The sequence below is a fragment of the Marmota marmota genome, unplaced genomic scaffold, assembly GCF_001458135.2.
Source record: "Marmota marmota marmota unplaced genomic scaffold, marMar, whole genome shotgun sequence".
Lineage (NCBI taxonomy): Eukaryota > Metazoa > Chordata > Mammalia > Rodentia > Sciuridae > Marmota > Marmota marmota.
In genome coordinates this window covers 47,102,375-47,122,443 of record NW_025999968.1, presented here as the reverse complement: position 1 = coordinate 47,122,443, position 20,069 = coordinate 47,102,375, and the positions used below count along the sequence as shown (strand labels likewise).

At 39.0% G+C, this 20,069-nt stretch overlaps 1 protein-coding gene and 1 non-coding gene across 8 annotated transcripts in view; one reads left to right on the top strand and one right to left on the bottom strand.

The window, feature by feature from the left end:
* The first annotated feature begins 54 nt into the window (after positions 1-54).
* Positions 55-20,069, top strand: part of LOC107136416 (amyloid beta precursor protein) — a 239,009-nt gene continuing 218,994 nt past the window's right edge. For all 7 annotated transcript variants that reach the window (XM_048803538.1, XM_048803537.1, XM_048803536.1 and 4 more), the window contains exon 1: positions 55-296. In XM_048803538.1, the coding sequence (XP_048659495.1) occupies positions 240-296 (57 nt within the window). In that variant the 5' untranslated portion in view covers positions 55-239. The remainder of the gene's footprint in view (positions 297-20,069) is intronic.
* On the bottom strand, positions 4,843-4,993 carry LOC125617047. The gene has a single exon (XR_007347900.1). It is a non-coding gene; the product is annotated as a small nucleolar RNA SNORA62/SNORA6 family (small nucleolar RNA).

The window sequence follows — 20,069 nt, the reverse complement described above, 5'->3', positions numbered from 1 at the left end:
CCGGCTAGGGGTCTCTCTCGGGTGCCGAACGGGGTGGGCCCGGATCAGCTGACTCTCCGGGCTCCGAGCCCTGCCGCCGCGCTCCGGCTCCGTCAGTTTCCTCGGCAGCGGTAGACGAGAGCACCCGGACCAGTGCGATCGCCGGGCCATCAGAGACGGTGGAGCAGACTCGAGCAGAGCAAGGGCGCGGCGGATCCCATTCGCACAGCAGCGCACTCGGTGCCCAGCGCAGGGTCGCGATGCTGCCCAGCTTGGCTCTGCTTCTGCTGGCCGCTTGGACGGCTCGCGCGCTGGAGGTGGGTACTGTGCCCTGGAAGGGGGGAGGAGAGCATGGTGGGGATGCATGCCCCCCAAGTCTTTAATTCTGAGAAGCAAGGAGCTGCTAAGAGTACCCTTCTCCCCGCCACCCCCGCTCTCGGGCCCCCTGCGCATCCCCGCCTCCGGCCCAGCCCTGCCCCGGGGACGCGCGCCCTGGTCAGCGAAGACGGAGCGGGCGAGGCGCGGGGCTCCCCTAGTCCCCGCCAGCTCTGGGCAATAAGGGGAGGGGGAGTCACTGATCCCAGACCCTGACTCAGCCCTGTCTCGAGATCAAGGTCCAGGGAGGCGAGAGACATCCAGATGGGGGAGAAGGGGAAGGGAGCACGTGTGGAAAACCGAAAACGCAGAGTCCCCGGATCCAGTCTCGGAGTCTTTTTCAGTCTCTGCCCTTCCCTTTCTCTCGGGCCCCCGGGTGGAGGAGTCGGAACCCCTCTGGAAGCTGGGGGTCTCCTGGCTTCTTTTTGATTATGCCACGCGTTTCACCTTCTCTTCCTACCTCCACCCCTCTTGCTCGCCTCCATCCCTGTTCCTGTTCGCGGTCGCTGGCGGTGGCAGCCTGCGAACAACCCTAGCTGGCGCTGGCGCCAGGGTCGCGCACCGCCTTCCGCAGGCAAACTTTGTACATTTCCGCGTCTCCCTTTTGTGTAAGTTGGGAGAGATGGGAGGGGTCGGAGACCAGCGGCCACTGCACCTTCCTTAAGCCCGGACGTCCCGGGCGTTTATTCGCACCCTCAAGCTTCGCCCAGCCAGGGAGAAAGTCCCCTGGAACAAAAGCGGTGGCACCCCGCCCTCGCCGTCCGGGGCGCGGTGGCTGAGCCGCGGTAGTCTGTGCGCCACCAAGGCTCCCTTCCCAGCGCCGCGCGTCTGCCCCAGAGGGGGCTGGGGCGCTGCCGGGGCCTCCCGGCGGAGCCTCGGGGTCGCTCTTCTTCACATCCTTGGATCACCACTGTGCTTTCATTCCGTGCTGGGCTCTAAAGTCCTTGGGGAGAAATACCGGAGAGTGGGGTGCGCGACTGGAAAGGGCAGTGGCGGGTGGTGGGAAGCAGGATCTCACCCCTCCTGGGCATCAAAGGGGACGTTTGTCTGATTAAGGCGCGGCCTCCTCCCTGGCAGCTCTGGGGATTCTGGTTTAGACCCCCTGAGGGCGCAGGATGGTGGGGAGAGTCCGCAGGCTCCTTTTTTTAGGGTGCAGATAAAAGGGTTGAACAGAGTGAAGATTAAGACGGAGAAGATGGCGCCTCTGCAGTGCAGCAAAGAAAAGCTGTGTGGAGGCTGCAGCCTGGTGAAATCCACCCACCACTAGGTGTATAACAAGTCTTCCCCATTCACCCAACTCTGGAACATTCAGCTAACGCCTGAGCAAAAAGACTATTTTTCTTTTTATCTGAAGATGCTTGGAAGTTGTTTGCTTGACAGTTGGGGCAGAGGAGATTGTATTTCACATTGATGAGGTTCCTGTTAAGTATCTTACCATTTGCAACCACCCCTCCCCATTTTTGTCCCCTTCTCTCCCCCACCTCATAGTAATTTTCCAAAAAAGCAATTTCCGGGCAAGTGTTTTTCTGTAATTCCACGGAGACTGTACAGATTGTCACACCATTACAGTTTTTTAGTCCCTAATTTACAAGGTCATTGAACTTTTTTCCCTTCTGATTTTCATCCACAAGTGGCTCAGGAATCACCGGAGGGCTAGTTAAGACAGGCTGGTTTAGGAGTCTAAGAATTTGGTTTTCCATGTTCTTAAAAGACGCATTTAATTAGGAAATGCTGATTGATGACTTAATATTTTGTTTGTGTGATGATTTTAATTTTCCTGAATTGTCTCACTACAAATTAAAAAACAGAAAAAGCAATTAAAAACACCATAACCTTTGTTTTGAGAGCTTTTGCCAAAACTTAAATATTTAACTTTCTTAAGCATTTTTTTTTTCTGTATAAAAAGAGGTAACATGTAGGCAGATATGATTTGGATTTACTTTCTATTTGCTTTTTATGCCATCTTTCTGGAGATATTTCTCTGGTTATTATCACCTTTAAAGGGTGGAGATGAAATTGACTTTAGTACATTTTGCAAAGTGCTGGTAGAAGGGTAGGTAATTCACTCTAATGAGGTTTGAAGGGGATTTGTGAAGCTCTGTGTCACTGAACCAATGTAATTATGAGTTGACTATTGAAAATAGGTCTGCAGGTGGCTCTAAAAAAGAAACAAATGACAGCAATGATAATGGGGCCCCAGCTTGCAGGGAAGGGTTGTTATTCCGCGGGTTGATGCTTTTGTCTGGTGTATTGATTAGAGGCATGAGTTTAACAATCCTTGACATGCAAAATATTTATTTATTTATTTACTTAATCATCCATTCATTAATTTTTTTTCCCTGTTAGGTTTTGCTTTCCTGCATTAAAGGTTTCATCTAAACACAATTGTCTTGTGTTGGTATAGTGCTGATTCACAGATGCTAGAAACTTACTGCTACTGATGAGAACTGCCCTAAAGGTAGAATCCTGCACACAGAATAGTGAAGCTGAGATGGTTATCTACAAGGAGTCACCCTTTCTTGCTAATCAATGGGAAGCCATGATAACTGGCAGGCTGCAAAAGCTACTCTCCTGTCACCCTAAGCAGCAAAGGACCCTGACTATTAGTACTGCAGAGAAGTTACTAGATGGAGCAGTTGTTCCTGGTCGGGATTGAGGAAATGAAAAGGAACATGTAAGACTACAAGGTTAAGTTAGGAATGACTAATAATGAAAGTTAGGAATGACTAATAATGACTGCTTAAAAAAAAGGCAAAGAAATGTGCTCAATTGAATTTTGGTTTCAAGGATAATGGAGAGGTTATTTTATGGTTAATCAATCTCCTTCTTGCTACAGGATCACTATTTTAAGTTATTGTTTATGGCATACCAGGAAGTTTTTTGTACAGTTATTTATATGATGATGTAGGTTGTCAGTTGCTGTAGAAATAAGCATAGCTATTATTTGCCTGAAAAAGTGAATGAAAGAAGTTCAATAAAATTCAGTAGAAAGTACATTATTTCTGCAAATTTTATTGCCTTGAGACTTACAAAGCATCTTTGATTAATGTGTTTCTTTTAAAGTCTCTACCTTGGTATATCAATCATGTAAGCAAAGATAAACCTATACAAATGATCTGCAAGTGCCAAGCTTCAAGAATGTAAGGTTTAATTTCCTTGCATAATTCTCATTACTCACTGCCCTTCCCCACCACCCTGAAGTTTGTGGGGTAAATAAAACATGCTCATGATTATGAAAGAACTTACATGTTAAGTTCTAGAAAGAATACAGATTTAGCTGTGTATAGAGTGAAAGTGCTACAGGGTAAAAACCTATATTTAAGGAGTAAAGGAACAATGGATGAGATAATCCTGTAGTATTTCCTGGTAGTAACTTTCTGCCCAGGTTTGTATCCCAAGTCTGGGGCGTGGAGGCTAAGTCTGTACAGGTACGGTATTTGTTTACCTGCCTCTTTTTGCCTTTGCCAGAAGAGAGACAGATAGTGTCTCTCTCTCCCTCTCTCTCTCTCTAGTGTCTCTCTCTCTCTCACTCTCACTCTCTTTCTCTCTCTCACACACACACACACACACAAACAGGCTGGAATGTGTAGGCAGGGCCTTTATCTTCTATTCTCTGTTCCTTCTTTAGGGGTGAGCACAGTGCAGGATTGGACTTGATTAGTCTCTTCATCTAATCATTAGGGAAATTTTTACTGATTGACTTCTGGGGCCAAACCCAGTCTCTAAGCATTGATGATATTGCAGTGCTCCCAACCATCTTCTCCTTCACATAGCTTCCAGTCTTCGGGTAAGACAGATAAACAACAGACTCTATAAGTAGGCACATGAAATGTGACAGTTGCAGGGTATGCTCTGGAGAGGAGCAGGGAATTGGGAATAACGAGATAAGGGACTGAAAGCAGGATCGAGAAACCTATGGTGTGGGTATCTTCAGTAGTGCATTGACCAAGGCAGTACATGATGAAAAAGCAATTCTCTGGATAGTAATGAAGGGATGGGTAGAATTTTTTTTTTTTTTTTTGCTTTTGTTTTTCCAAATGCTTCTAACAAGGAACATTATTTTATTAATCACAGGTTCTCAACCTTGATTGCACATTGGAATCATGGGGATTAAGATAAAAACAAAACAAAAACAAAACTCTTGTCAGGACTCCACCCAATGCAGCTAAATAAGATCCTTTGGAGCAATGCTTTGACATTGGCATTTGGAGAAAAAGAAAAAAAAAAAAAAAACCTCTTTAGGTAATTCTTAGTAATTCTTATGTGCAACCAGAGTTTTAAGACCAGCTACAAATTCACCAACATGAACTACTTGCAAGCTACTTTTTGGATCTTGAAGAAGGTCTCATCAAGTTGTTCTGAAACCAGAAAGACCAAGTACTGCCAGGAAGGCTCAGTAGAGCAAGGAATATGGAGAAAGGCAAAAGAAAACACAGGCCATTGTTAAGTGTTTTTATTTCTTTTCAAGCTGTCACACATTAACATTCTTCTTATAACAAGGATTACTAGTAAACTCCATTCATGGGGCTGGAAACTCATGTAGTGTCAGGGAAGAACTCGCCCTTCACCTGGCACACTACCTACACTTGTGAGGTCATGGCCCGCAGTGGCCTCAGCTCCAAGCACTAACAGTTGCACAGTGTTTAGGTCTTTTGCTGGTGAGTTGACCTTTCTGTTTAATTTGACCATGAAATCCTTTCCTTTTCATAATGGGATCTTGAATACAAATACGTGGAACCCAGATGGATGTTAAATACCGGCTTCTGCAAACCCTTGAAATGCTGTCACCCTGTGAGTCTCACAGCCTGTATCACAGTATACAGACACACCCTCATGAGACACTGGGAGAGGAGAAGGTGGCAGACTGGCAAAACTACGGGGAAGGAATGAGTACTCCCTGAATGGATGGGATGATGGGCAATAAAAAGTCTGAGTTGTTCTCTTTTCCCCTTTCCTTCCCACTCTGTTCCATTCCATTATACAAAGAAAAGCACAGTACCCAAACCCTCACTCAGAGTTTGCACATGAAAACCTTAGAGAAGGGGGCAAGTTTCATTGTCTTCAGTTCAATGTGCACAGTTGAAGAAATAACCATTTCTGCGAGGGCAGTAGTATTTTTCTTTGGAAAAAAATGGTGATTTTTTTTTCTCTTCAGATTAATCCTGATTCATATATCTATTAATCAGGATTCTTTAGGAATAAAAATCCACCAAAGACTGGATAAAACTAAGAATAAGGTAATTTATTAAAAAAAAAATCCTAGACACATTTCTCAGTTAACAGATTTTGAAAAAGTGAGGCTTAACATGTTAGCTAGGTGACTCTTCAAAGAGCAGTGCAGAGGACTCAACCTCACATGTGTTAAATCTGAGCTATAGAATGGAGCAAAGAGGGCATTTTATTTAGATTTGTTTTGTGTGCCTGCGTTTTGAAGAGGCATACAATTCAAATTTAGCTTGAACATGGTTAGAATTATAGTATTTTATGAACGAAGTTAGTAGTTGAAATGGGGAAGATGAGAGAGATTTTTTTAAAAACCCATCTCTATGGAAAGACTTGGAATTATTTCTACATTTATAATGTTGACTTTTATTCCAGGCTTGATCTTAGGCCAGTAACACTGAGTCATTGAGTGTTTCTCAGATGTGTAGAGAAGGCAGCATTATTGCTCACTGTTAACTTTCCATTACTGTAACAAAATACCTCAGATAATCAGCTTAAAGGGAAGGTTTACTTCGGCTTACGGTTTTGGAGGTTTCAGTAGTTCATGGTTGGCCGGCCTGGTTACTTTTGGGCCAGGGGCTGGGTAGCTCATCATGGTGGAAAGTGTGTGATAGGTAAGGTGCATACCTCAAGGAAGCCCAGAAGCAAAAAGGAAAGAGGAGGAGATGTTGAGTTCCACAATTCCCTTCAAGGAAACATCTCCAGTGATCTTAAACCTTCTACCAGGTCCCAGGTTCCACTACCTCCCAATAGGGCCACATTAGGGAATAAGCCCTGAGTACATAGGTCGTGGGACATATGTAAGATCTAAACTATAGCACACACTGTTTGAGGAACTGGTTCTGACCCTTTGGAGCTGTTGGCTGTAGTCAAAGTTTCTGTGCCTTTGTAAACTGCATAGCATTATTTAGGTTGTTGAGGATTAAATTGCCATATATGTAAAATGCTTAGAACATATATTAATATATATGTAGCCTGATGGCCCATTATAAGTGCTATGTAAATCTTACTATTTATATGATGGTGATGGTGATGGTGATGTAAAATTGATACATTTAAGTCTCACACATAGTTTTTGAAAGTTAAAAAAAACTATTTCACTTATTAATTCAATTATCAACCAATTAAGACTGTTATAGGAAGCAGGTGGTTTGTTCTTCATAAGAATGAATGGATTTAATTTAAATATAAAAGCATATCTCAGATAAAATTTTACAACACATTATAAAATTTCTTTTAATAAATATATAATTTTCTATTGCAGTTGTCTGCTTGAAAAATGTTTGAATAAATCATGCTCATGCTAATTGAGAAGTTTAAGCAGTATGGAAATGTGGAAAAAGTATAAGCAGGTTTTAACACAAATGGAAAAGACCTATTTTTTTTTTTTTTTTGTGGTGCTGGCTATTGACCCCAGCGCCTTGTGCAAGAGAGGCAAGCACTCTACCAACTGAACTATATCCCCAGCCTGGAACGACCTATTTTTAATGTGCACACATTGGCAGTCATACAGTGTCTAATATCGAGCAGTTTATACACTGGTCAGTTATTAACTATTAGTTGGTCACCAGCTATATGCACTGGAGCTGTGAACAGGCTTGGCTTAGTTTCTTGCAAAATCTTTTCTGGAAAAATTAGTAAACAAGACTTTGCCAATCTGAGCAGAAGTGGACCATTTCAAATGTCAGCAAAAGAATTTTGGTCCTAGAATGGAAACTCAGAAGTTGCTCTTCACCGGGGATGAGGAAACTGAATCACGTATTTCTTGAGAAGGTTTTATTTCTGTTAAGAAATCAATTTCAAAATAAAGTTAATGTATATAACCAGTGATATATGGCTATCACATCTAAAGTATATATTTTAAAAAATCAGCATATTTTGGTCATGAAAGAAAAGACTTTCAATCCCGATTTCAAAATTAGGCTAAGGATAGTTCAAAGCTCTCAGTGCATTAAACTGCAGATACTGCACTTCAGTGATGATTAACACATTGAAGGATCAAGAAGCAAAGTCCCAAGGAATCCACTTGTTTTTTTTTTTTTTTAAGCTACATTTGTAGTATTCTGCTCAGAATAAATAAATGTAGTAGGCATGCAGGAGGTGGACCTAGAATCATGTGTAGCATTGGTGAGCAAGGAAAAAAAATAGACAACATAAACACTGTAGGAGAGGGGAGAGGAGAATGAGACAGTTTGTGGGTGAGTGGATCCTGATCAATAAAGTGATGATTTCTTAAGGTCTTATTAGGGATCTCCAAACACTGTTGGAATTCCCTCATTTACATATTATTCTCAAGTTTAGAAGATTTTTTTTCAGATGAAAACTTTTCTTTTGACAAGAAAAATTGTTACTTATTTTGTTTTTTGATGGTTAAATCAAGAGTCTAATTTGTCCTGTGCTGTCAGTCACCTTCCATAGAAAGCCACAGACTCTCTTCATAGAAAAATATAAGGTGTCCTAAATGATAGAGATGAATAAATTACTTTTCATCCTTAAAGGACACTTATGAGAATAAGAGATCTGTTGTATAAAAAAAAAGTCATTTATATTAAGCAAAGAAATGAGTTGTTTCTCCTTGTTGCTAAAGCCTTAATGACTGTAATATATTTTTGACCCCATGAAGACATTTTACAGGAAGAAAAACAAGCCATTTAATCTTACCCTTGAGATAAATTTTCGTGTTTAAAACCTGCCCCCTTGCCCCCAGTTACCAGAAACTCATTTATTGAGTTTTTCTTTGTCTGCACATACTTGATTGGTATTTTTCAATAAAATTAATGAGGTAGCATAAGTTTCATTTTTAATAGAAAATAAAGAAAATGGCATTACCCATTAAGGCTTGATTAGTCCAAGAAAAGCACTTTTTAAATCTGTTCCTATTATTGGATGGACTTTCAAAGGCATAATTACATTGTTTTTAAAAATGTCACTGCTCAGTTATTTTATTTGCAATTGAATTGGTAGGCAGACATGATAAGGGTAGATAAGCACTCGTTCTTAGCCATATTGTTTATTTTAATCATTAAGAAAAAGTCTTTATGGGTCTGGGGTTGTGGCTCAGCAGTAGTAGAGCGCTCGCCTAGCACGTGGGAGGTGCTGGGTTTGATTCTCAGCACCACATATAAATAAATAAATAAAATAAAGGTATAAAAAAAATAAGGAAAGAAAAAGTCTTTACTTTGAAAGTGATACAAAGGTTTTGAAATCTTAGTGTTTTCAGACTAACACTTAAACCCATCATATGAAAAGTCATATTTCATAGCATGTATTCCTCCTCCCGATGCTGCTAGTTACCTATTATAGTTTATTTAGAACAAATATAATTTTGTCATCACAATATATTAGTTTGAGGTGCAGAGTCTTAAGAACGCCCCGGTAAGTGTGCAAATATGTAGATCAATTTTGTGAATGTTTTGCTCATAGGTATATATTAAATTTAATTAATCATATTTAAAATTAAAATCAAATTTCTGTTACCTAGATTCTTATAGATACACCCAGTAAAGGAAAATTAGGTCTTCTGTTTCACACATATTTTTGAGGTCCTTTCCCCCAAGGGAATAGTGAGTTAAACAGAATAAACAGGAAGACCAGGTGACTTGGAAAAAGTTAAGGTGGGCAAGAGGTGTGGGGGAACACTATGTGGAAGTGTATGCTATTTTATATAATATTCTTGAAAAGGGTCTTTAATTGGCTCACTCCCCAAAGGTAAACTTAAAGCTCTGAACTGTGTATTTGCTGTGTTGTAAGAGAATTGGGGACTGGGGATCTACTTTGGAGTGGTTAAATATTCAAAACAAAAGTGGTGGGGGATTTAAGTGAAGTGGATGTGACCACACTGTTTTCCATAATTTGTTTTAACAGGACAGTTCCTTAAACCTAGTATTTACTGAATGCTTGTAAGTATATTCAGTGAGTATCGTAGAATTTTATACTGTGATAAAGAATTACATGTTTTGATTCTGGAGAGTTGAGGAAATTTCACTTATGTTTAAAAGATTCTGAACAAACATGGAAAATTAAAGCCTTTTAAATAAAATTTGGTTTTGTAGACCTTTTTCATGAATGCTGTCAGTAACTTAATAGTGTTCTTTCATTTGCAACTCTTCATTTCAGGAATTCAGTGCCTCATATATTTTATTAATTTGTTGGGACACTTTCAGATGAGGGCACATTGAAATGATTTTGCTGGATTAAGGTAGTGAAGTTTAGAAAGAAAATGTGTATTGGAATTAAACTGAGTGGCCATCAAAATGAAAATTTCAGTTTGGTGCCTTTTATCATCTGACAGCTAATGTTTTCTTTTTATTTTACTATGAAGAGAATCACAATTGGAACTTTAAAAAAGTATTGAATTATGTTATTTGTATTTTCTACAAGAAATAGTACTTTTTGAGTGGTGGGTGTGGATCTCATAAAAATCAAAGGGAGGTCAGTAGAGGAAAGGGACCAAGGTGTGGGAAGCAGGGAGGGAGGGGGGCAGTACAGGGCAGTGATATTGGTCAAATTATATTATATTATGCGCATGTATGAATATGTAACAACAAATTCCATCATTATGTACAACTGTAATGCACTAATATAAAAACGTGGGGAAAAAAAAGAAATAGTACTTTTCAAGTTCAAGGGTTTGAAGCTAATGCCACTATGTGCCATTTATTTGACAGGCATTAAAAGACTAATTGAGGTTATGATTGGCCTTGTATTTTGCTCACATTTTCTCATGCTTGTATTTAATGTTTTGTGTCAAGTATTAAATCTTTTTACACTAAAGAATTCAGAAAAATTAAATCCAGTAAAAGTAAACCAAATTTTAAGATCCTTTAGTTGTTTTTGGTGGGGGAGGTTCTTGGCTAACCCATAGGGCGTTTGAACATGAAGACAATTTACTTATTGCTGCTAGTTGAAGAATTATGAAGGGCTGTATTTTAAGAGTATATTTGTGGACTGGGGTTGTGGCTCAGTGGTAGAGTGCTCACCTAGCATGCATGAGGCACTGGGTTCCATCCTCAGCACCACATAAAAATAAAATAAAGGTATTGTGTCCACCTACAATTAAAGAGAAAAAAAAAAGCGTCTATTTGTGACAACATTTCCATTTTGGACACTGCTTGCTAGTTCAGTAAGTATGAGAGGAGGGAATCCCCGAGGGTAGCTGGAAGATTTCCAGCTGATGATAGGGTGGCCATGTGACTGTGTGGCTGCTACAGAGGAGAGGGAAGGCAGCTGGACAGAGATGTCCTTATGACAGAGTCATTTATCAGCATGGCCATCAAAGTTGTGCAGAACAAAGGTAATGAAGGATGTGGCTGCAGAGAGGGTTTACTTAAATAAGCAACCAATGTGGGAGGCGACTTACCTTGCCCTTTCTTTGTATCTGCCAGTTGAATATTTTACTTCACTTTTGTGAACCAGACTCAGGTTACTTTGGTCTGCTTGTGAATTTTGGGGGTCGTGTTTTAGGGACACAAGATAGGTAGTGTTAAGTTTGTTGGGAGTACTTCTTGTGTGTCTGGTTTTCTAGTCGTGTTTATTGATGTCATAAATAACTCATGAAGAGATGAGGGGGAAAAATCAGTGTAAGTCTTTTTCCTGGACAAGAATGGACTTTGGGAACAATATTCTAAGAGTTTATTATCACATGTTAAATTGTTTATGTTTTTTAAGAAATCCAACATGTTGTCCTCATTGCTCCTTGGCGTATTTTACCAAGTAGAACATATCAAGTTCAAACTCAAGCCCATGGTTCTTCTGCTAGCATTAAACATCCTCCTTAATGCAGGATGTTTAATTGGATATTTGAAGTATGCTTTCACCTGTTCTATCCGACTTCACATTTTTACAGGACATTTGTGATTGATGTCTGTAATGTTACATTGATTTGGAGTTATAATTTTTTAAAAATTATTTCTAATTTCGTACTCTATCCTTCTTGCGTTTAAAGAACATTCCTTTTTTGGACATGTTTTGGGTGATTTTTATGTTTGAATTATGACAGAAGCACTAGAATCTAGATGGGGCTGTTTGCAGAGAGGTAGCACGGTTCTTGCCATGAGGAATTCAACACCCTAATTAGAGAAGGAAGAAGTGAAGAAATAATTAGGTATCATGGGCCAAGGCTAGAGTGGAAGGACCTATAATGTCTTCACAGAGAAGGCAGGCAGCATTTGGCCTTGGTTTCAAGTTTGAGTGAAGGTTAACTGGGCATGGTAGGGCTTCCCAGACAGAACAGTGAGGGGTAGAGCTTTGGAAGAAGGAAGCCATTAGTACGTGGGTGAGAAAGACAACAGGAGATTAAGGGTTTGGGATGTCCTTGACGAGTCTGAACTTCATTTTCTGAGCAGTGGGGTACTTTTAAATCCCATTTGGGTTCCCCAAACAGGGCAGCCATTGATAACTGTAGTTCACTTAGGTTTTGGAGCTTTTGAGGAAGTCCTGGTTAATATCTGCTTCATCTTCTTGGTCAGAGGCTGACACCTACCTGCATGGGAAGGCTGGTGAATGTGCTCTGTTAGCAGGCATTGCCACAAGAACATGTTCCTGGTTGTCTTCTAAAGGATAAAGGAGAGGCAAAATAATGGGTGGCAGCTGGCATTCTGGATCTAGAGGAGATACGGTGCTGTAAAAGGATGTAGAGGAAAGTGAGAAGACTACGAAACATTCTGAACCAAAGCAGAGATTCTCCATGAACACGTAGAGGAGGTCTGTGGAGTTTGCCCACTCTCCCTGCCTGCCAGCTAACCACACAGAAAACCTGTGTTTGTTGAGTGAGGAAGGAGGTGGGGAGTGTCTTTGGTTTTATGGCAGGAACATCCATTGCCAAGTCTCTCTGCTTTGGCTGATCAAACCCAGGATGTGTTCAGACTGGTGTTCCTGGGACATCTTCCCAACTAGAGCAATGGCAAAAAGGGATAATGTCAGTGATTGGAGAGTAATGGGGGTATCAGGTTCCTCTCCCTGATAGCAAGCCATCTCTCATTTGACCTAGAGATGTTGCTGTTGACTTGTTCTTGAAAGGAGCAGCAGATAAAACAGGCTTTAAGATTTTTAGGAAGGAGCATGATATTGAATCCTCTTGAGCAAGACCTGCCTGTCACGGTGACCCTCTTGTGTTCGTTCATACCTGTTAATGCTCACCTGTCCTGTTGAAACAGAAGAGAAAGGCGCATGGAAAAGAGGAGAGTGAGCCTTCATATGTTTACATCAGTACAAGTGAGGCAGCCATCTTAAAATTCATTTTAACCACTTACATTTTCTTATTTATTTAGAATATTTTAGGTGACCAAATGAAGATGTAGACCAGAAAGTATGTGATGAAATGAAGATTTGTTTTAAAAAAATAATAATTATAAGCAGGCTTGATATAATATTTGGAGGGAGTGTTTGGAAGTTGTATGTTAGATATTTATTTCATCTGCACCTAAAGATTTATTTAAAATATGTCTTAGTAGTTTGACATGTTATACATGGTTCTGTCTTTTAAGGAAATGTCTAAACTTTCATGGTTCCTCGAAAGCTTCTCTTGGTTATATTTTCCAATTTTTTTTTTTAACACTTCACTCCCTTTAACAGTAGTCCGAAGGGTAGTATAAGTGCAACCATTTTAAATCTTGACTTTTAATTTTATTTTTTAAATTGTTTAATTAGTTATACATGACAGTATAATGCATTTATGCACTTTGATATACATAGAGGGGATATAATTTCTAATTTTTCTGAGTGTACATGTTGTATATCACATTGGTCATGCAGTCACATATATACATACAGTAATAATGTCTGTTTCTTTCTACTGTCCTTCCTATCCCCACATCCCTCCATCCCCTCCCTTCACTTCCCTCTACCTAATCTAAGGTAACTATTCTTCTCTAGTGTCATCCCCCTTATTGTGAATCTTGGCTTTAAAATTTTTCTTTCTTTTCTCTCTCTCTCTCTCTCTCTCTCTCTCTCTCTTTTTTGTTTTCTTCCCCTCTCTCTCCCTTCTCCCTCCACCCCGCCTCTTTATTTATTTTGCAGTACTATGGATTGAACCTAGGAATGTTCTATCGCCGATGAGCTAAATCTCCAACCCTTTTTATTTTATTTTGAGACTTGCTGAGTTGCTGAGGCTGGCCTTGAATATGCTTACTCCTGCCCCAGCCTCCTAAGTAGCTGAGATTATCGGTGTGACACTATGCCTGGCCAAAAAAAAAAAAAAAAGTTTATATATCAAATGTATTGTTACCCTACTTCTAGACATTGCCTTTACAAAAACAATTTGTGCAAGTCTGGAATAATTGTTTGGTGAAGATCTGAAAAAAGTAGCCCTTTTTTTGGATACCAGGGTTTGAACTCAGGGGCACTGGACCAGTGAGCCACATCCCCAGCACTATTTTGTATTTTATTTAAAAACAGGGTCTCACTGAGTTGTTTAGCACCTCGCTTTTGTTGAGGCTGGCTTTGAACTTGTGATCCTCCTCCAGGGATTACAGGCATGTGCCATTGCACCCAGCTAGCCATAATGTTTGAACATATATCTTTCTCATATTACACTGATAAATATTTTGAAATTATATTTTTTAATTATCAGTGTTTTGAAATGTCTCTCATAAAGAGTGCATTGATTACTTATATCATGTTGATTAACTTTGAAAATTTAATTACATTAGAATTTGAAAGTAAAAAATTGATTCTTTAATTCCCACATAATTTTCTAATAGTTATTAGTTTATATAATTTGAGAAACATTATTTTTAAAACATTCTCCAAAAGAACATACACTTTATTCTGAATTCTGTTATGATTTCATACATCTAAAAATATCTGAACCATCATAACTAACTATGGTCCAAGCCCAGTTTGAAGTGGCTGGTCTTCATTGGTCTGGATTATGCTTGCTTTGTCTGACTTTAAAAAATAAGTAGCTTATGTTGTAGACAATATATGCCATTGTTTAAGATCACAAAATTGAAAGATTTGGTAGCCCAATAGTAAGTACTGAGAAGAATGTTTGAGTATTCAACTCTCGACTCACCTGACTCTATCTATTTATTTATTTATTTATTGCTGTGCTGAGGATTGAATCCAGGATCTCTTGCATGGTGGACGTGTGCTCTACCATTGAGCTATAGCACCAACCCTGACTCAACTGAATCTTGTAAATACCTTATTGACTTTGTTTCATAGTCTGTTGCATTTCTAGGTAAATAAGCTCTCTAGAAGTTTTCTGTGCTTCGCTGATCATTTAAACACATGAAGTAAATTGATAGAGACTACAAAGATGAGTTGAGAATTTCCTGGTTAGAGATCAATGAAATAAAAATGTAGTTCAACCATACAAGTTCATAGGTTTTTCTTATTAGATTCAAATGTGAATTTCAAAAAATGAAAAGAAAAAAGGTAGATTGTAATCATCTTTATGAAGTAAACTAAATTATTACTCTAAATATAGTTCCAATTCAAAGGAAATGGAAAACAAGGTCTAAGAACCTGTGTAAAGGTATAACCAGTTAGCATTATCCTCAGACATGCTGTTGGTCATTAAGATGCAGCCCTAGAGTAAATAATCAACATCACATGATTATTTGTAAACCCAGTGTTATTTGCTATCGATTTCTTGTTGGTGTACACAATGAGAAAACAGAAGCATGACTTTCAAACAGTCATTAATACATATAGGATGGAAATGGGAAGTACCAAGTTCTAATGGGAAGAGCCAAAGAATGGCAGTACTCCATTCAAATGTTCCCCTGGGTCATTTCATCTCACTTATGCTCAGGCCTGATTCTAAGGCAGCACTGTCCAGCAAAAGTAAAAAGGGACTATTAGATCTAATTTTAAATGTTCAAGTAGCCACTCAAAGTAAAGAGGGGCTGAGGGTATAGCTCAGAGGTAGGGGGCATTATAGTAATGTTGAGTATGTGGAGACTTAGCCCTGGATTCCATCACCACCACCACCACCACCACCATAAATAAATAAATGAATGAATGAATGAATAAATAAAATTAAAAAGGAAGAAGAGAAATGAAAAAAAAATGAAATTAATGTTAACTTGTCATTCCAAGCTATTATTTCAAAATGTGATCAATAGGATAACTATTCATGAAGCATATCACAATTTTTTTCCATATGTCTTCAAAACTTTGCACATAGAGGTTTTTTGTGTTTTTTTTTTCTTTTTTTTTTTTGTAGTAGAACTTGAATCCAGGCACACTTAACCACTGAGCCACATTCCCAGCCTGTTGTATTTTTAATTTTGAGACAGGGTCTGGCTAACTTTCCCATGCTGACATTGAACTTATGATCCAGACCTGTGGCAGCACACCCAAGTAGAGAATATTTTAATTCAGATTGGCTTCACAATATCTAGGACTTGATAGCCATGTGTGGCTAGTGGTACCATATTGGAAGGTTTGCCATTTTATCCTAGGTTGTGTAATAAGAGAATCATAGTTTTGGAGCAGGTAGATCCATAAAACCTTATTTTAAGCTCCCTCATTTTACAGATAAAGAAAGTAGAATTTGGAGATGTTAAGTTGCTTAAAATCACTCAGGTATCAAGGATCGTAAGCCCAGTTCCTGTCATCTGACTTCCAATCTCTTTATCACCTTCTTTCTTTCTTTCTTTTTGTGTTCTATATTTCCGTGTGCACTTGAATTGTATATGAATTTTGAGTTGTTGCTGTTAGTTAAATATTGAGTCAAGAGCCTTAAGACATCTGGTCCACTCCAGGAACCTGTGGGCAGACATATCTAGAACCTCTTTGTGAAGTAATATGAGATGCTGCTGTGCCAATGATCAGTTTCTTATGCTCATTAAAAGGAGGTAGATAGACATGTCATTACCATAAACAGCATATTTGTATACCTAGATCTATACATATGATAATGAATTGAAGTTTGGTTCTGGGTTTCTGGAAATAGTAGGGTTAAGCCTTGTTTCTTTTTTTCTTTTTTTTTCCTTGTTTCAGAAGGTTGCTCATGTGTGTACCAAGTTGTTACCCAGTGATACTTCAAGAATGATAATTTTTGACAACTTAAGCCCAATGCACTCCTGGCATGTAAAGTATGTAAGCAAATGTGGGAAACTTACCCGCATGGTATGGCAGGGTGGAGAAGAGGGGATTGGCGTGTTCCTCTTGTGTATTCATCCTTGTGAAGTATTTGTTTTCATGAAAACATGAATGATGGGTCAACTTTCAGAACTGGAAGTTGCTGTTTTTTTCTTGCGTGGATGTTGTAGATTGCGTGAGAATGCTTTGAAGAGAGTTTAAGTTTATTCATGTGATGTAGGTTTAAAGATTTTAGATTTAGTGTCAACAGATTTTCTATTTGAACCTTAGAACTTCTCATCTGTGGTCCAGCTTTACTTACAAAAAATATTGGCCTTTAAATTAAGCATACACTGTTTTTTCTCCCCTCTGATGCAAGTAATTGAATTTTGCCAGTGGCTGATGTATGTGCAATATGAAGAGGTTTCTCAGCTCACAGGAATGAGTTAAAAATACAGGGATATCTGTGTTTCCTTTGGCAGGTATTTGAAATCTTTAAACTTTATTAAAAGCTGCCATTTTAAAATCAGTGTCTTCAATATTTTTTCATAGAAAATATAATCAATAGGTTTCCACCTTTAACATGTTTGATGGAATCATTATTTAAAATTATGTGTAAACCAGATTTTGAATTGTGAGAGCATTACAAATTCATTGTAGGAAACTTAGAAAAACTTTGCAAAAACATGCATAATCCTACCACCCACAATGTCAATATATTGTGTCATATTTCAAAGCATTTTTGAGATTATCCTGTAGATTACATTTTATATCCGATGTATTCTTTTCTTTAAATCTGATGCTATTATAAATTTTTTGTAGGTGGAATGCTTAATGTATATATAAACCTGAGTTATGTAATTGTGAAAATTGACATTTTCAGCTCAAAGTTAGGCTGGAAGTTGTAATATAGGGAAGGAATTTATATGCAGAATACTTGGTAATATTTTGATTATTTATTGAGTGATCTAAGTTGCTGTTCTCCAGTAGTGTTCACCTGGTGGCCCTTCATCTATAATATAAATACTTAAGGAAAATGAAGTGAACAGACACCATAAAGATTTACAAATAAATAAGGAAAACCTGACCTAGTAATTAACAATGATCAATCCTCTTATTTAATGGTCCCATGATGGCTTGTGTAGGAAGAAGTTTGACTATAGGAAGTTGTTAGACTTGACAGGCAAACATAGCTGGGGCTTGAATGTAGACATTAGTGGAATTGTGGTTTCAGCTTACTGGAGCCATTCAGTGGGAGCATTAATTGGGTTAGGTGATTACACACGCAAATAGCATCCTCCTTCCCATTTCACACTGAGAAAGTCTCTCCTGGTTTTATCAGGTTAAAAAATAAGTCAGAACATTGATTGGATGAAGTTTCCAAAGGTAAGAAGAATCTTTAGCCACAAAGGAGAACTGTATTTGTCTTTAATAGTGGGCAAGAAAGTGATGGAATAGGACTTCCATGGGTCCCTGTGTAGGAGAGTGGAGCCTATTTGGCCAGCCAACTTAATTTTTGATAATTGACTCCTGTTTGCATAGTCTGTAAGCCAGTTTTGTATCATTATACTTTGTATTATAGATTTTGATAGCAATAATGCTATCGTTTATTGTTTACTTTTTCTTTTTTGCCTCCGGATCATCATGCATGCTAAGTATACACTACCACCGAGCTATACCTCCACCCCCTTGTTTACTTTTGAAAATAAATATAGAGCCAGGCATGGTGGTGCATGCCTGTAATCCCACCAGTTTGGGAGGCTGAGGCAGGAGCATCAAGAGTTCAAAGATAGCCTCAACAACTTAGTGAGGCCCTAAGCAACTCAGCAAGACCCTGTCTCAAAATAAAATGTAAAAAGGATTGGGGATATTACTCAGTGGTTCCATGCCCTTGGATTTGATCTCCAGTACAAATAAATAAATAAAATATAGTGCTATAAATATATAGTGAGTAAAAGTGAGTGTTTGAAAAATAGCAGTCAATAAAAGCAGATTTCTGTGCCATGAAAACTGAAGGAATTGTAAAAAATACAGTGATGTAGCATGGAAAGTCATTCATTTATTCAACACAGTTGTTGAGACCAACTCTAGATTAAGCGCTGAGATTCTGCCATGGAGAAGGACAACTCTGGAGCTCAGAGAGCTTCTACTCTGTTGGTGTAAATGGCAAAGCCACATGTACACCAATCAGTGTATTCCCTGCCACTCAGTGATCAGTGCTACAAAGAAAATGTAGGTAAGTAAGGGCTGAAGACAGAGGCCAAGTAAATTACAGTGTAAAGGGCATCAGAATATGCTACCCCCAACTTTGCCACCTTGGCATGAGGATTATTTTGAGCTGAAGGCCACTGAGAAGTAGCCCACACTAGAGAAGCTTTCTACCACAATTGGTATTAATTTCCTTTTGGGAAGTTGTCCTCCCTCCTGTCTCCTGAACCAGGAAGAGAAGACTCATCATTTGGAGATAGTGCTGAGATTCATCTGCAATAACAAAACTTGCTGAAATAACTCTGATTGTCCATTGGTTTCCCCCACATATTCACATTCCCACCATTTACTGCCCTTAGAAGTCCAAACTCCTTTCCTATCTTGTTGCATCTCCACAACGTGTTGCTCTTTGTTAAAATGGTATATAAACTCCTTAGGGTTTTCTTTTATTTCCTGTGAAGCTTCCATTCCTGCCTGTAAAAATATTAGCATCAAATGAAAATTATGTCTTTTCCTTATTATTCTGTCTTTTGACATTTGAATTTGCAAGGCCTCTGGTACTAAAGCTAAAAGGGTACAGGAAAAAAAATTTTCCCCCTTACAGTATTCAAGCTGGAGTATTATTAAATCCAAAGGCTGTAGATAGGGAACCTACTGGGGCTTCTGAGAAGGTCCATGAGCGATTACAAACATCCCCCTAATTGTGCATCCCACTCGTTGTGCGTATGTAATTTTTCATCGGTGGTTGACCTTTGATGAATCATTTATAAAAACCAATGGGGATGTTCTTCCATTCTAAATCCACTCGATTCTTGGAGATGAATGTATGTTTTAATCAAGAGGGTTTTGTGAAAGATGTTCTGTACTTCTAAACATTTAAAAGTGCTCTTAGAGCATACATCAATTCAGGTTTGCCTTTTAAAATTTAACACAGGGAAGGTACTGCTTTACGGTGTCATACTTAGTTCAGGTTTGAGTTGGGGAGCTCATGGAAAGAACTTTACACTAGAAATATGGCAGCAAATTGTTTCATACTGTTTGTGATTTGTTAGTTCTGGAATAAACACCTGTATTTTGGCATGTGTGAAAATAGTGCGCAGAGAGTGGTAACAATTAACAGGTCTCTAGCTCTTTCTATGAGCCTGGCCTTGTTGTAATGCTCGCCTCTAATCCTCAGTAGCAGCCTGGGGGGAGCTTGACAGTGGACCAGGTTCAAACTCCATCTTTACTCTCTTCATGTCCCCCTTCCCCTT